This window comes from Lynx rufus, unplaced genomic scaffold, assembly GCF_022079265.1.
Source record: "Lynx rufus isolate CCGP_SWC_20201006 ecotype Redwood Valley unplaced genomic scaffold, mLynRuf1.p SCAF_2, whole genome shotgun sequence".
In the NCBI taxonomy this organism is placed as follows: Eukaryota; Metazoa; Chordata; class Mammalia; order Carnivora; family Felidae; genus Lynx; species Lynx rufus.
Window position 1 is genome coordinate 44,494,087 of NW_025814834.1, and position 16,535 is coordinate 44,510,621.

The window sequence follows — 16,535 nt, forward strand, 5'->3', positions numbered from 1 at the left end:
ACCCAGGCACCACTCTGGGTTTTTATTGTTATTTATTTTATTGTTTTTAATGTTTATTTTTGAGAGACAGAAACAGAGCACGAGCGGGGGAGGGGCAGAGAGAGAGGGAGACACAGAACCCGAAGCAGGCTCCAGGCTCTGAGCTGTCAGCACAGAGCCCAACGTGGGGCTTGAACTCCTGAGCCATGAGATCATGACCAGAGCCAAAATTGGATGCTTCACAGACTGAGCCACCCAGTCGCCCCTCTGGGTTTTTATTTTTAATGTGGTTTATGAAGAACGGATTATCTTGTATTTAAAATCAACCATTAAAACAACATTGCAAGTGGTAAGAATATATAGCTTGAGAGCCAACAGTCAATCACAAAGCATAAAGATGGCTTTAAACACTATAACTCAATTATCAGTAATGATTGAATCTGCTGTATGCAACACAATACTATTAAAAAGAGTTGGACAGTTCTTTTCATTGTAATTGTAAAAAAAAAAAAAAAAATAGAAGATGCTGCAGAAATATCCTTTGGCCCCCAGAGGGCGCGAGGCGGAAAGAAGTCAGAGCTGAGAGCTGGATCCCTTCAGATGGGGGCCTCCGACCTTACCATTGCTGCTTAAGAGAATAGGAAAAGAGGTCCACATCCACCTCAGAGGACATTCAATATGGCATTCTAGTAGACATAAGGACTGTCCATATTTAACTCTACTCATAGTTTTTGAAGTGTAAAAATTGCAAGAATTACAGAAACCTCCTTATCCCCTCTACCTTACAGATAGAAATGGAGTGTGTATGTGAGGATATTAGAGAGAGAAATAGAGAATATTTGAGTGTGCATGCCCATGTGTGAGAGAGGGGGTGTGTGCACGTGTGAGAGAAGGAGTGTGAGAGAGAGTAGGAGGGGGCACACGGTGTCCCAGGCTTTAATTCTCATAAGCAACATAAGAATACTATTGAAAGTATGTGAATTTGGCTAAATTATGCATAAAATTGACAGTTCTAAATGTTCTGCCAAAGGCTAGAGCTGCAGATTTTCCCTTCAAGACAGGAAGCAAAACCCAAGCACAGCCCTTTCCTGTGCTCTCCCTAGTATTTCAGTGACACTTTATTTATGCTTAGGTGCTTGGAAGAGTATTACTAATTGAGCAGGAATTTTTCCTCTTCAATATTTTATTGAAGTGTTTCAAGCAACACTAGTAGCACAATATCCACTATTAAGAACTTTGCACATCAATGTAACTGCTACATGATGTCATTCATTTATTGAAATTATCGTTATTATGAACACATAATGGAAAAATGTTCCTCAAAAGAGGAAGGAGAACGTTGACCATCCATCGGACAAAGCTGTCTTCAAAAGATAAGAGATGTGGGAAATTGTTCACAGTTGGGTTTTCAAGTACATGAGAACAGAGTTCATCTACGTGCATGTATCCACAGGCGCAAGGTTTTGGATAAGGAGGCTCAGGAATGTCTCCAGTTGCTTCCTTGATCTGTATGCAATCAGTCCTCCCTTGTTGGCCCACCGATCCACGCCAGCAGCACCTTCGTTTTCCACGTGGTACACCAGCTGTGGCAAATCAAGCCCCATTTCTGAATTTCTTTGCAGGCATTCTCTTAAGTCTACCATTCCCCCACCCATGGCCCTGAGTATGGCATGAGCCGCACAAGAGTCCCACTTGAACGTGGTATCCTCTGAAAAGATGTAAATGTCAACAAGGCCTTGGACAACACAAAGGCTCTTGTAACCAGCCCCGGCTGCCCGGAATATGCGCTCGCCACATACACGTGACAATGCGGCTTTGATAGTGTCCTTTTCACTCGTACTAATGACCGCTGAAAACGGGTGGGAGCGTTCCGCCTCAGAGCTGGTGTTTTCAGTCATTTGGCTCCGCGCTTCACTGTTCTTTCTTGTAGAGTCAAGACGCTGAAGTGAATGGATGTTGGTATCCATGTAAGAAAGGCCCCAGTAGCACTGTCCTTTCCACCTGCAGAAGAGAACTTTCAGTTTGTGGCCATAGGCTGTCACATTTGTTTTATTACTTATGTTGTTTTCCAACAGGATGATATGAAAAAAGTGTATCAGGCAACAAATCTCAATGCCCTTAAGGCTAGAAATAGGTATCAAGTAGCTAATTGGTTTGTAAAAGTAACTCCTATGCCTGCACGTGTCATGTGGCTGCCAGTTAGGAATGCTGTCAGCATTATCACATCAGTCTAGAACAATGTGGAAACATCTGTGGGATTTCTGGCCTCCAGGAATGGTCTGACCTCTTGTACTTCCATTTTTAAGCTGCTTGTGTTCCATTTTTCCCAACTCTGTGGGAACTCTGGAAGGGAGAGGACATGTCTGTAGTTCATGTGGCATCTAGCAGAGCACCTTGCAGTTTCTATCAGCATCCACCAAGCCCCCACTAAAATTATATTTAACCCAGGATTGAAAATAGAAGGAATTTTAATTTAAACCTGCAGACTTTAGTAGGAACACCTTAGTGTATCAAGTCATGGTAATGTCATGTGGAGTGATAGATCTTACCTGAGTGTGTTTAGATCTTGTGATACAAAAGGTTGGTTGATGACTCCCATTAGGGGCACTCCTGTCTGTAGGTCATAGACACCAATTAAAATGGTGACACACTGAAGTCCACTGGGGAAGATTCCTTGGTTGGATTTAATGTCAGCAGAACCTTTTATATACTGATAAGTTGAATCTGGAAAAAAAAATGAAGCACATTTGTTTGGATTCAGGTAATGATTATTTCAAAGATAATGATGGATACAACTGGAAACGCTGTGCTGTATCATTTCTGTGTTCTACCAATTTGGTAACTGCTGTGGTCTGAATGTATTCTCCCCAAATTCTAACCCCATAAAGGTGATCATATTAGTAAGTTAGGCCTTTGGGAGATACCTAAGTCATGAGGGTGAAACCTTAATTAATGAGATTAGTGCCTTATAGAAGAGGCTCCAGAGAGATCCTTAGTCCCTTCCACTCTATAAGGACATGGTGAGAAGGTGCCAGCTATGAAGCAGGAAGAGGGCCCTCATCTCACCATGCTGGCCCTCCAGAACTTTGAGAAATAAGTTTCTATTGTTTATAAGCTACCTAGTCCATGGTATTTTGTTAGCACAGCCCGAACAGACTAAGAGAGTAATCAGTCAAGTTTTGCCTTTGAGTGTCACTTGTTTCAAATTGTTATTTGACCTCTTGTACTTCCATTTTCAAGCTGCTTGTGTTCCATTTTTCCCAACTCTGTGGGAACTCTTGAAGGGAGAGGACATATCTGTAGTTCATGTGGCATCTAGCATAGCACCTTGCATACCATAAGCACTCAAATATCCATCATATGTCAAAAGCATTTAAAAGCTAATGACTCAGGATGACTGTGGTGGGATTCTTTAGAGCCTCTTACTAATCAGAGGACAAGTATAGTGTGGATGGATGGGAAAATCTCCTTCCAGAAATCTCTCAGGGGTGAAATTACCTTTTTTTTTGTCCCTCAAATTAAATTTTTTAAAAAATGTTTTATTTATTTTTGAGACAGACAGAGCATGAGCGGGGGAGGGGCAGAGAGAGAGGGAGACACAGAATCCGAAGCAGGCTCCAGGCTCTGAGCCATCAGTACAGAGCGTGACGCGGGGCTCGAACTCACAAACTGTGAGATCATGACCTGAGCCGAAGTCGGGCACTTAACTGACTGAGCCACCCAGGCACCCCTGTCCCTTAAATTAGAAGAGGGAGTCAGTGATGGTGGCACAAAAGGAAGAAATTGATAGTCCTCCTGTGAAAAAGAAGGCAATAAGCTTAAGAGACATACATGCCAGCAGCTGACTGCCAACATCTAGTAGTGAGTTAATACCCAGTTAAGGTGTGCTGTGCAAAAGAGCTGGCTAGCAGAATCAATTCAGGATAGAAGCAAGAAATAGGAGATTCTGATCCCTCAGAAAACCACAACTAATGCTAATTTACCATTGTGTGATAAAAGATTTTGGGAAATCTTAGTTTGCATATGTAATCCATCGACTGAATGTTCTGTAATTCCCTGATGATTAAAGGCACTTCTGTAATGTTATATTAATGTGCTTGCAAGATGGGAGGATGGGGGCAGGGGGTGCCTGGGGGTGGTCCCAGCTGTATTGGGCAGAATGTGGTAGGCAAGTGGAAACGAAAAAAAAAGGAGAGACTCTGCAAATTAATATCCTGGGCATTGTATTAATAGCATCACTGAAATAGACCTACACTGTTAAAACACAGAGCTATAAACTAGGGTTCTACCACAACCATGCCCAAGAAAATAATAGGTAAGATTTACATAGGGCACACAAACTGGGAGTGAATCACATTCAGCTGTGTTATACTGTGTTTTGCTTGACCTATACAGTGGTTTTGACTGTTTACTTGTTTAATTGAATTAGTAGTCAGTGGTTAAAAAATGGGAGCTATCACTTAAAAACCTGGATTTTGGTTTCTCTTTAAAAACCTAAACATCTAGACTGTACTCCTATATGGCAACAATCTGCTAGAGCTGAGTATTCTTTAAATGGCACGTGTGCTCAATTAGTTATAGCTACTGTCAGTTCATTATTCTCTCATATTTACCAGTCTGGCCTCTGAAGTCTTTCAAAGATGAATTAATTCAGCTTTGTGTGTGTGTGTGTGTGTGTGTGTGTGTACGTTAATTCAGCTTTGTATATATATGCACACACAGAGATGGCACACAAATACTTGTGCATATCCATTGTAGAAATGTTACAAATATACACATAACAACACATCATCACATGTATACTTTCACTCTTCACTATTCATTTTATAACTCTGAAATGTTAAAATCTTCTAGGAGAATTAAACTACACTCTGAATTATTATTTTTCCAAGCCTCCTCCCACAAAAGGATTACTAATAAGAACAAATAAAAGCAAACATTCTCCTCTACTTACCTATGGGATCCACCCAGATTCCCAAAATGTCCTGTGGAATGCTGATCTCTATTGAATCCAGAGTTGGGTCAGTAAAAGTGACATCCTGATGGACAACCTTGGCTAACGCTTCAGATGCCAACTTGTTACCATTAAGGACTTTGCTAAGAAGCTCTACTGTTTCTTCCTCTGTTGGACACAGTCTCAAGATAATCTTTTCCCCTGGAATAAAGACAAACTAAAAGCCATTACATTTCAAGAGCTCTGCGGGAGAAACAACAACTGAGGGGTGAGGAAGAGCCAAAGCTGTGCACTTAGATTGGGCGAGGGCAATATGTTCATACTCCTGGTTCCTACCCTGGTTGACTGCCAGAATCACCCAGGCAGCTTCACAAGGTCACAGGTGCCCAGTAGTGGCCGAAATACCTAGTATGACGTGAGGGGTAGATTCCAGGTATCAAAGAAACTTCTTCCCAGGAAAATGTCCACAGGGGAACATGCATAAAATCTTGCATCTAGTTTAAGGGAGCTCATGAACCAGTTAAGAAACCCTGAATCCCGAGCCCTTGATAATATTTATGTTTTATGCCTTTTGCCTTCTGAATATACACAGGTCACCTTGTTAGTGTTAGAATGTATTATCGAAAAGAAGGGAGGTTTTATCAGCACATGAAATGCTTCTACCTCCCTCTATAAAACTGCTTTTAACTAAAAGGTGTTTATGCTCAGCAAAGTACCATAAGATGAAGTGTAACTACTCTTTACGTGTGGTAAACTGCATGACTCTAAATGACATACCTAGAAATAGCTCTCCTCTGTGAAACCCACTGGAAATTAGGATGTAAGTAAAGCTACTCATCCAAATGAAACCACAAGTTACCAAATCCGGCTGCTTCACAATCACTTTGAACATGCTTCTTAGACCCTTGGTTAATCTGGTTTCTAGCTCCCAACAGAAGTGAGGAAAGAGGCAAAAATAGGCAACTTAGTAGCAACACAAAGGGACGGCAATGGTGAATATAAACTTTTTAAAAGAAGAAGACATGGCACTTTGGGGCTTTTTAGGTAAATAGACAAGTACTCCTAGTGACCCTAGCCATTCCAAGGACTGACAGCAGCATCACCTGAGAGCTTGTTAGAAATTCAGAACTTCAGGCTCCATCCCACACCTGAGTTTTAAAGAATCCCAAGTGATTCATGTGATCATTAAAGTTTGGGAAACACATTATGAATCTATTACAATGATGACTGTATCAGCAAGAAACATTCAATTACATTTAGTTAAGTTCAAATTAAATTAGACTGTTGAAGTTGGGGAATCATAGTGCTAATCACTGCCACTTAACCAAGCACCTATGACTGGGCTTAGTAAAAGTCATGGGATCAGGCCAAGAAGCAAATCATATCACATCACTCCTGTGCTTAAAATGCTCCAGTGAAGGGCACCTGGGTGGCTCAGTCAGTTAAGCATCTGACTCTTGATTTAGGCCCAGGTCATGAATCTCATGGTTTGTGAGATCAAGCCCCACATCAGGTTTCTCCTTGACAGTGAGGAGACTATTTGGGATGTTCTCTCTCTCCCTCTCTCTCTGCCCCTCCCCTGCTCACTCTCACACACACTCTCTCTCTCTCTGTCTCAAAATAAATAAACTTAAAAAAATAAAAAAGAATAAAAAAAAAATCTCTAGTGAATTCCCATCACACTTAGAGGAAAATTCAAACTCCTCCTGCAAACTTCCACGCTCTGTTCCTGCCCCCACTTACCTTATCCATCCCATGTGCCATGTTTCTGTGACCCACCCCCAGCACGCTAAACTCATTCTCCCCTTCGGTTCTCAGGAATATGTATGTGGAATGCCTTTTTGCCCCTATAATTCTAGGTAAATAAAATACTAAATTGTTTTTGAGGTAGGCAAGCATAGGACTTCTTATCAGTTAATCACAGGTGTTTTTTTCAACCTTAAGAAGTTTTTTTTTTTTCAATGTTTGTTTATTTTTGGGACAGAGAGAGACAGAGCATGAACGGGGGAGGGGCAGAGAGAGAGGGAGACACAGAATCGGAAACAGGCTCCAGGCTCCGAGCCATCAGCCCAGAGCCTGACGCGGGGCTCGAACTCACGGACCGCGAGATCATGACCTGGCTGAAGTCGGATGCTTAACCGACTGCGCCACCCAGGCGCCCCATCAACCTTAAGAAGTTTAAATGAGATTTCTCTCAAGGAGTATCATAGAACTAATTGCATCTTAATGCACAGCCCACAAAGGGGAAAATTTTCCCAGCGTTAATCCAGAAATTAGTTTTTGCCTTTGTAACTGTGCCTCTAGAGGTTTAACTATTTGTCAGTGATCAGTGATTAAAGTTCACTATTTTAATCTTCTACCTTAAACAAATAAAACACCCAAACTAAAAATAATTTGTTTCTCTCTAAGGGATCAGAGATTTTGATATTTTTCTCTCTACCATAAGGGAACATGGAAGTAGATCAACGGACAATCTGGCCCACAGGAAACTAATTAAACAAGACATAAAATTTGGTATTAAAGGAACCTTTTATTTAATCCAACTCCTTTTACCAAGGTTCTGAGACCACAGAACTAATGAGGTGAACATGTTTTCTTTACTCAAGAGCACACAGTATTTCAGAGACAGGGCCTCTCTAGATTCTCAACCAAGGTCTATGGACTCCCCGGGAGGTCCATGAATGGGTTTAAAACTTGGACCTAGGGGCACCTGGCCAGTTGACTGAGCATCCAAATTTTGATTTCCTCTCAGGTCATGGTACCAGAGTCATGGGATAGAGCCCTGTGTCTGGCTCCAAACTGAGCACGGAGCCTACTTAAGATTGTTTCTTGGGGTGCCTGGGTGGCTCAGTCGGTTGAGCATCTGACTTCAGCTCGGGTCATGATCTCACAGCTTGTGAGTTCAAGCCCCACATCGGGCTCTGAGCTGACAGCTCGGAGCCTGGAGCCTGCTTCGGATTCTGTCTCCCACTCTCTCTGCCCCTTCCTCACTCATGCTCTGTCTCTGTCTCTGTCTCTCTCTCAAGAATAAATAAAACATTAAAAAAATTTTTTTTTAAAAAAGATTGTTTCTCTCCCTCTGCCCCTCTCATCTACTCATGTTCTCTCTCTAAAAAAGCAAAACAAAACAAAAACAAAAAAACACAAAACTTGAACCTAAAATTGTCTATATAACTGTAAATGTGCATCTTTCTGAGAGCATCTGTAACTTCCATTAGATTCTCAAAGGGCCATGCAACTTCCCCAAACATTATTTAAATGGTACAGATTTATATATAAAATAATACATGTGGACTTGCTAAATGCTTACAAGATACTACATCTCTCTAACTTGAATGGCATAATATTCTGAGGTACTCAATGAAGCTTAACATTAAAATATGCTATTTCTATGAAAGGCTTACAAACATTCCTTTATTTCTTGATGTCATTGAAAATTACAATACCATATAATAATTAAATTATAAAAATACATTAGGATTCTTATACTTACCCAAATCATTAGTAAACTCATTGGATTCTTCTCCCAAAATGTTTTTTCCCAAGCCTGGAAACTGAATGATTTAGAGTATGACAAAGAAACAAAAAGACAAAAACAAAGACAAAGCAAAAACCAAAAAATCCCAAATCCCACATACATGTTCAATTCTGTGCATATTCTCATTCTGTACTTCAAATTAAATAGTACAACTAGATCTGAAATTTAGAAATTTACAATCCCAGAAATCAATCTAGTATAAAAAGTGAAGTCAGGTTGGTTCAGTACTTAGTTTTCTAATATTTTCCTGCTCCTTGGCCCCTCCAGGAAGTTCAAATCATGGTAGAAGTCTGGTTTCCTTATGTTCTGTTGGGTCTGCAGAAGTACTTTAGAAACTTCATCCTTCCACTTACAGGCGATAGAACTAGAATATTTGCAAAGGAGACACTTGAACTGTTGCTCTTCAACAGCACCCTACTGGCTTATGTGAGTTAATGGGACTGACCAAGTACCTAAGACTATGACTTGAGACTGGATAGAAGGGATCAGAGGATGACATTAGATGTCATTGCTTTCATCTTCAGGTGTCTTCCGCACTTGTTGGAGGTATCATGAGACTTCAGGCAAGGAAGGGGATACAGAAAAAAAAGGGGGGTTGGAATATTTTATTGACTGATAATGCATCAAAATAGAATGAAAAAATGGAGCTAAGTAAGAATCTTCTCTCATCCCTTGTATGACCAGGAAGCTTTCAGGGACATTTTGCTTCTGATCCTCTCTGTGGTAAAGATAATTTTTCTCAAAATATGTGCTCAGTTACGATATGCATGATGTTCTCAGGGAACAAAAGCAAGGAAATGCTTCAGATATTTGAACCCAGTCATTTGCAGATGGCCAATAGCTTTCACAATGCCTGCAACCACTTGTTATTTTTTTCCTCTTCTGAAGAACAATCCAAGTCAACAGGGGCTGCCAGTGAGCCCATTCATCCCGAGGCTACAGGATATAAGGGTCATGAAACAAAGCCTCTTATATAGCCAGCAATGAATGTCGTTTATTTGTTCATAAGTCCTGTCATATGTTTATCAATGAACAGTTACCTCAGCTTGTTAAAATGCTTGGGGGCAAATATTAGCCAATAACTGTGCATGTTGATACATTTCTAATGCAGTTGCTCAACCTTCTCTTGCACCCAACTATCTCGATCAGTAACAAAAATAAACTTGCTTCATTTATTGGAGCTAGATATTACAGGGCATGAAAAAGTATAGTTGGCAGAGATTTCAAGGGGTCATTTATTCTCTCTTCCTGCCTATGTTCAAGAATTCATTTAAATGGTTCCAAATGATTCCCAACATTTTAAGAATTTCATAGAAACTATTCCAATATTTTGTACTGTTTCCTGTAATAAAGTTCTATCCTCTCAAATCTTAAAAAAATATGTAATTATTAGATTATCATATAAAGGCAACATAGTATTGCAAAGAGCACAAACTCTGGAGCCAGTCGGCCTGTGTTCAAAAGCCAGCCCTGCTATTTGCTTGCTGTGTAACTTTGGACAAGTTACTTAACCTCTCTGTGCTTCCCTTTTCTCATCCATTACATTGGAATAATAGTTTCTACCTCATAAAATTATTACAATTTTAATATAAAATATAAATATATATTATTTATAATTATTTATATTTATAATTATATAATATTATAATAGTTACATAAATTAATATACTTAAAGCCCTTAGAAGTGCCTGACACACAGTGACGACTCGTAATTGTCTGCTAGTGCTATTGTTTGTTATAACTACTTACAAATAGTTTCTTTTCCCAGTCAGCTTAAGATACCTAGAATCACAATCATTGTTAGTTATAAATGTTTTTCTATTATAATAAAGGGAATTTCCAGTATCCAGGACAGTACAAGCCAATAACTGAGGCAACCATTAGATACAAGATTACATCAAAAGGTGGGATATGATATGTCAAGTTAAAAAAAGAACTCAATAAAACAGTATGTTCTCATTTCTACTGAGATCATTTCTATGTGCCATGCAAACAACTACATATAGACGGAAAATGTTCCTACAAGATTTGGTAAAACATAGCTGTCGTTCTCTCTAGTGTTAGGATTAAGGATTCTTATTTTTGCTTATTTTCCAGAGAACATGTATTATTTATTAAAAAGAAATTCATTGATAAGTAAAAAGCTCCACGCCCAAATGTTTCTCTTTAGCTGTCAGAATTGTGATTTTTTTTCCCTTATTTGCTTTTCCGTATTTTAAATTTTTTCTGCAATGAACATTTTGGTAATTTTGTAGTCAAAACAAGGGGAGGGGAAAACCCAAGTTGTTTATTAGAATCCTAGGCGCTAGTATTCTGAGGTGGGGAGGGAAAAGGAAAAGGCATGCTATTCTATCGGAAAAAAACCACAGGGCAATTACCTTGGCTGTGACCTTTCTTACCTTGTTCTCCATATTCTGTTTTATAACTTCCTGTACCAGTACATCAGCCAGGGTCTTGAAATCAACTGCAAACTTCTTGTTCTTTTCTCCCTCTTTCTTTTCTTCTATCAGCAGCTGGAAGAGGGCTTCCTGCTGCCTGCATGCCCGGGCGATGTTGGCAGCTTTCTCAGAGACACGGAGCAGCTCCCGGAGGATAGCTGACATTCTGAACCTTGCTTTCCAGTGGCGGTGCTGGTGGAATCGGCACCTACCCTCTGGGCTGTCAGCTGGAAAAGTACAAGAATGTGAAAGAGAAAGCAGTTCAGGGAATGATGTCAGGGTGCCTCTGACACTACTAAACAGCCCGTCTGGCAGCCAACCTGGTCGGCAGGGCTGAACAGCTAGCATATGCCCTAGTCACATCTTCAGTGTGAAAGAGCAGATAGCATCTAAAATATCAAAGTTATTCTTTAATACTTCAAAATGTACTTTCAGTCTCAAAAATCCATTATGCAAAGAATTGAATTCTCAGAGAAGGGAAGTCTTTGAGAATCCTCTACATTATATTTCTAAATCCCTAGATGCACAGGCAGGTGGATACAAGCACAATGTTAAAAGGAAAACAGAAGTCTTGTAATGACCTTAGAATGATCACACAGGCTCAGTGGCAATGCTGAAGCAGCGCTTTCTTTCACCCTATTGGGGAAGAAGACAGAAGTGGAAGAGGATTTGTCCTTATCCGTTTTAGGGCAACTTTCTAAAGTACTAAGCATCACTTCAGCAAGCACTGTAGTGTCCTACAAGACTCTGAAGCCATGCTTGGGCTAACAGCTAAGCTGTCTTCCAACTACCTTTTTTTTTAATGGGGAGAAAAAAGTCCCACAATCTGTGCTGCTGTAAAAGTTTAAATAGTAAAGTAAAACACACAACTTGTTGGGACTTTAAAAGTTGTGGCTTCTAAGAAGTATGCTGTCATACCTTGACATAGCAATTGGGTAATTAGGAAACATTTCTCACTTTTCAGCAGTAGGTGCATTTCACTGAAAGCTCCAACAAGCTTAAAATGCGATGCATTGTGAGAATTACTGTGAGGATTGTCAGTTTTGTTTTACAGTCAAGGAAACCTGAAGCCTAGAAAGATTGGGTAACTTCTTCAGGGTTACAAAAGACTAAACGGCAGGGCTCTGAGTCAGTCTCATTCACAAGCCCAGGATCTTTATTGTCATAATAAACACTCAACTTCTTAAAAAAAAATTCCCTTAATGGACTCTCAGAGGCTGAGGATTAATATAACAAGGATGTCCTTGCAATGGAGTTAACTGTGAGTGGTCATAGTTGGTTTGTCTTAAGTTTGCCAAAAAAAAAAAAAATGCTATATTCTTAAGATTATGCGTCAACCACCATGAGAAAATATGTCCAACCTCAACAGTAACAGAAGTGAATAAAAACAATGAGATCTCTTCCTTTGCTACTAGGTAGACAAAGCTATTTTAAGCTAGCATTCATTCTTGCAGGTATGGTGAAACAGGTGCGGATGCTCTACTCAGGGACATGCAAACAAATGGCTTTCCAGAGGGGGTTTGAGATAAATGTATCAAGATTGCTACATATGTCACTTATCTTTAGGCAGTAATTCCATTTTGGCTTAATTTGTGTTAAAAAAGTCAGAGTTGGGTTAAGATATATTTGCAAAAGAAGGATTAATATTGTTTACAATAGCAAAAGGTTGAAAATAATCTTAAATATTTGTAAAATGTATGACAGACTACTATGTGGTCCTTAAAATCACGTTTTTAAGGAATATTTAATAATATGGAGATATGTTAATGCTATAGCATTAAGCGGGAAAACCTTATCACTATGTATATAGTATGATAATATGTTACCAATTTGTGTTTATATGCACACATACACTCTCTAGGGGTGTGTGTGTGTGTGTGTATATACACATATATACATATATGTATATACACATATATACATATATATGTATATATGTGTATATATATATATCTAAAGAGAGAGAGAGAGAGAGAGGAGAGAGCGAGATTGAAAGACCAGTAGGTGATGCTGTACTGGTAGTTATGCAGATATTTAAAAATTTTTTTTTAACGTTTTATTTATTTTTGAGACAGAGAGAGACAGAGCATGAACAGGGGAGGGGCAGAGAGAGAGGGAGACACAGAATCGGAAGCAGACTGCAGGCTCCGAGCCATCAGCCCAGAGCCCGACGCACGGCCTGAACTCACGGACCGCGAGATTGTGACCTGAGCTGAAGTCGGCCGCCCAACTGACTGAGCCACCCAGGCGCCCCTATGCAGATATTTAATGGTAGTTATTGAGTACGAGAATTGTAAATGATTTTTTTATTATGCTTTTCTATAATTTTCAAATATTCTACAATAAATATATACTATTTTTATAATAAGAAATGACATTCAAAAGTATCTTGGGACAATTAAGCATGAAGGACAATAATTCGTCAATTCGTGGAGACAGTTGTCCAAAGTAGTGCTATGGTAGTAACACAAAGAGCTGTCAGGTGGTAGAGAAGATGAAGTTAAAAATTAAACAAAAACACCTGCCTACCTAACTGCCATTTTTCATCCAGGAGTGAATAATAGTCAAAGATTCACTTTGGTTGACTTGAACCTAAACACTAAGAAAAACAGGGGTGCCTGGGTGGCTCAGTCGGTTAAGCATCCAACTTCAGCTCAGGTCATGCTCTCCCGGTTTGTGATTTCGAGCCCCACATCAGGTTCTGTGCTGATAGCTCAGAGCCTGGAACCTGCTTCAGATTCTGTCTCTCCCTCTCTCTGTTCCTTTCCCTCTCACACTGTGCCTCTCTTTCTCTCAAAAGTAAATAAACATTAAAACATTTTTTAAAAAAGTTATATTAATAAGCTGAGGCACTTTGACTTAGAAATAATTTATGGCACCTGTACACTATAAATTATAAGTTATACAAAATGTGTATATACCCGGATACATACATATCTTGGAATACACATGCCCCAAGGGTATAAATTCAGTAACTCTGATAATATTGATTTCTTTGTAAATGTTCTAAGTAACTGATTATAAGTGAAGAGAAAATAATCAGTGAACCAATAGCATCCAAATAGCTTATCTTAAAAGCAGCATAAAGATTTTAAGGAGTCTAATTTGAAAGCTTTCTAGATAAACAGTATCAGTATTGTCTATTTCCCTCAACTTTGTTAAAAACAAGTTTGTTTAAAGAAACACTATACCACTGCACTGTTGCACAACCAAGAAACTTTCCCTATGATGCCCTCAGAACACTCAGGTGAGCTACTTACAGAAGCCACACCACTACCCCTTTCTTCCCACAGAAAGCTCACCCCAGGGATCTGGAGTTTCTCCCCTTTGAACTTGACCTTTATTTCCTCAATAATGACCATTCTCTCACAACTTGAGCACAGCAGCTTGACCAGCAGGAAAGAAGTATCAGCTATAAACTTCAGTCCTGCAATTAATAGGTGTACAGATTTTAGGAATTCATCATAACACAATACTTGGGTTTTTCAGTTCCGAAGTTATCTTAGAGTCCAACCTTAATCACTCTTTCTTCTGACCCTGGGCAACACTATCATATTTTGTTAAGCTCCGGATTGAATGCCCAGTTTCAACTTCGGACTATGCTTTCTCCAGCCATCCTATAGAACCCAGCACTGTTTACCTTTCTCCAGGATCCTAGCTTCCTAAAAAATCTCTCACAGCTATCATTATCTACATGCAAAACTTTCTGATTAATTTGCACAACTAGCCTGCTACTTTCTGGCTGAATGGACCATTTCCACCATATAAACTGAACCAACATTCTCTGTGCTTCTCTTCAAACTGCTTCCATGTATCTCTCACCATCTGCCCTCAACTCAGGTCACTCAGGCCATTAGCCTGAGGGGAGCACTGAACAATTCATCTTCACCTTGAGTGACTCAACTGGAATAACTCAAATTGTCTATGGAAAAACTGAGGTCTACACTCGATGCTGAATTTCTTCAGGTTTATCAGTAACTCTTAAAAACACTTGTGGAAATTGTCTTTCAGATGCTTTTTTTAAATGTTGATTTTGAGAGAGAGAGAGCACACACGAGTTGGGGAGGGGCAGAGAAAGAGAGAGAGAGACAGAGAGAGAGAGAAAGAGAGAGAGAGAGAGAGAGAGAGAGAGAGAGAGAGAGAGAGAGAGAGAATCCCAAGCAGGCTCTGTGCTCTCAGCACAGAGTCTGACTCGAGCCTCAATCTCACAAGCTGCGAGACCATGACCTGAGCTGAAATCAAGAGTCAGGTGCTTAACTGACTGAGCTACCCAGGCACCCCTCAGATGATTTTTATTTATTTTTTTATTTTTTTATTTTTTTAAAATAAAAAATAAAGATCCTCTTTTTATTTTCTTGGGTATATGTTCAGAAGTGGGATTGCTGGATCATATGATAGTTGTATTTTTAATTTTTTTAGGGTATACATTTATTAAAAGGGTCAAAATTCAATCTGTTTTTAAATTTTTTTGAAAACCTCCATTCTGGTTTTTTTTTTTTTTTTTAGTACCTGCGTGAATTTATATTTCCACCAATAGTACATCCTCACCAACACATTTTATCTCTTGTCTTTTTGATAACTATTTTAACAGGTGTGTGGTGATATCTCATTGTAGTTTTTTTTTATATATATGAAATTTATTGACAAATTGGTTTCCATACAACACCCAGTGCTCATCCCAAAAGGTGCCCTCCTCAATACCCATCACCCACCCTCCCCTCCCTCCCACCCCCCATCAACCCTCAGTTTGCTCTCAGTTTTTAACAGTCTCTTATGCTTTGGCTCTCTCCCACTCTAACCTCTTTTTTTTTTTTTCCTTCCCCTCCCCCATGGGTTCCTGTTAAGTTTCTCAGGATCCACATAAGAGTGAAACCATATGGTATCTGTCTTTCTCTGTATGGCTTATTTCACTTAGCATTACACTCTCCAGTTCCATCCACGTTGCTACAAAGGGCCATATTTCATTTTTTCTCATTGCCACATAGTATTCCATTGTGTATATAAACCACAATTTCTTTATCCACTCATCAGTTGATGGACATTTAGGCTCTTTCCATAATTTGGCTATTGTTGAGAGTGCTGCTATGAACATTGGGGTACAAGTGCCCCTATGCATCAGTACTCCTGTATCCCTTGGATAAATTCCTAGCAGTGCTATTGCTGGGTCATAGGGTAGGTCTATTTTTAATTTTCTGAGGAACCTCCACACTGCTTTCCAGAGCGGCTGCACCAATTTGCATTCCCACCAACAGTGCAAGAGGGTTCCTGTTTCTCCACATCCTCTCCAGCATCTATAGTCTCCTGATTTGTTCATTTTGGCCACTCTGACTGGCGTGAGGTGATACCTGAGTGTGGTTTTGATTTGTATTTCCCTGATAAGGAGCGATGCTGAACATCTTTTCATGTGCCTGTTGGCCATCTGGATGTCTTCTTTAGAGAAGTGTCTATTCATGTTTTCTGCCCATTTCTTCACTGGGTTATTTGTTTTTCGGGTGTGGAGTTTGGTGAGCTCTTTATAGATTTTAGATACTAGCCCTTTGTCCGATACGTCATTTGCAAATATCTTTTCCCATTCCGTTGGTTGCCTTTTAGTTTTGTTGGTTGTTTCCTTTGCTGTGCAGAAGCT

At 39.7% G+C, this 16,535-nt stretch overlaps 1 protein-coding gene across 1 annotated transcript in view; it reads right to left on the minus strand.

Annotated features, from left to right (window-relative positions):
- Positions 1-1,144: 1,144 nt before the first annotated feature.
- Positions 1,145-16,535, minus strand: part of INPP1 (inositol polyphosphate-1-phosphatase) — a 33,488-nt gene continuing 18,097 nt past the window's right edge. The window contains exons 2-6 of the mRNA XM_047085968.1: positions 10,871-11,136; positions 8,427-8,487; positions 4,934-5,134; positions 2,529-2,703; positions 1,145-1,980 (exon numbers count right to left, since the gene is read on the minus strand). Of these exons, the coding sequence (XP_046941924.1) occupies positions 1,413-1,980; positions 2,529-2,703; positions 4,934-5,134; positions 8,427-8,487; positions 10,871-11,074 (1,209 nt within the window). The 5' untranslated portion in view covers positions 11,075-11,136 and the 3' untranslated portion in view covers positions 1,145-1,412. The remainder of the gene's footprint in view (positions 1,981-2,528; positions 2,704-4,933; positions 5,135-8,426; positions 8,488-10,870; positions 11,137-16,535) is intronic.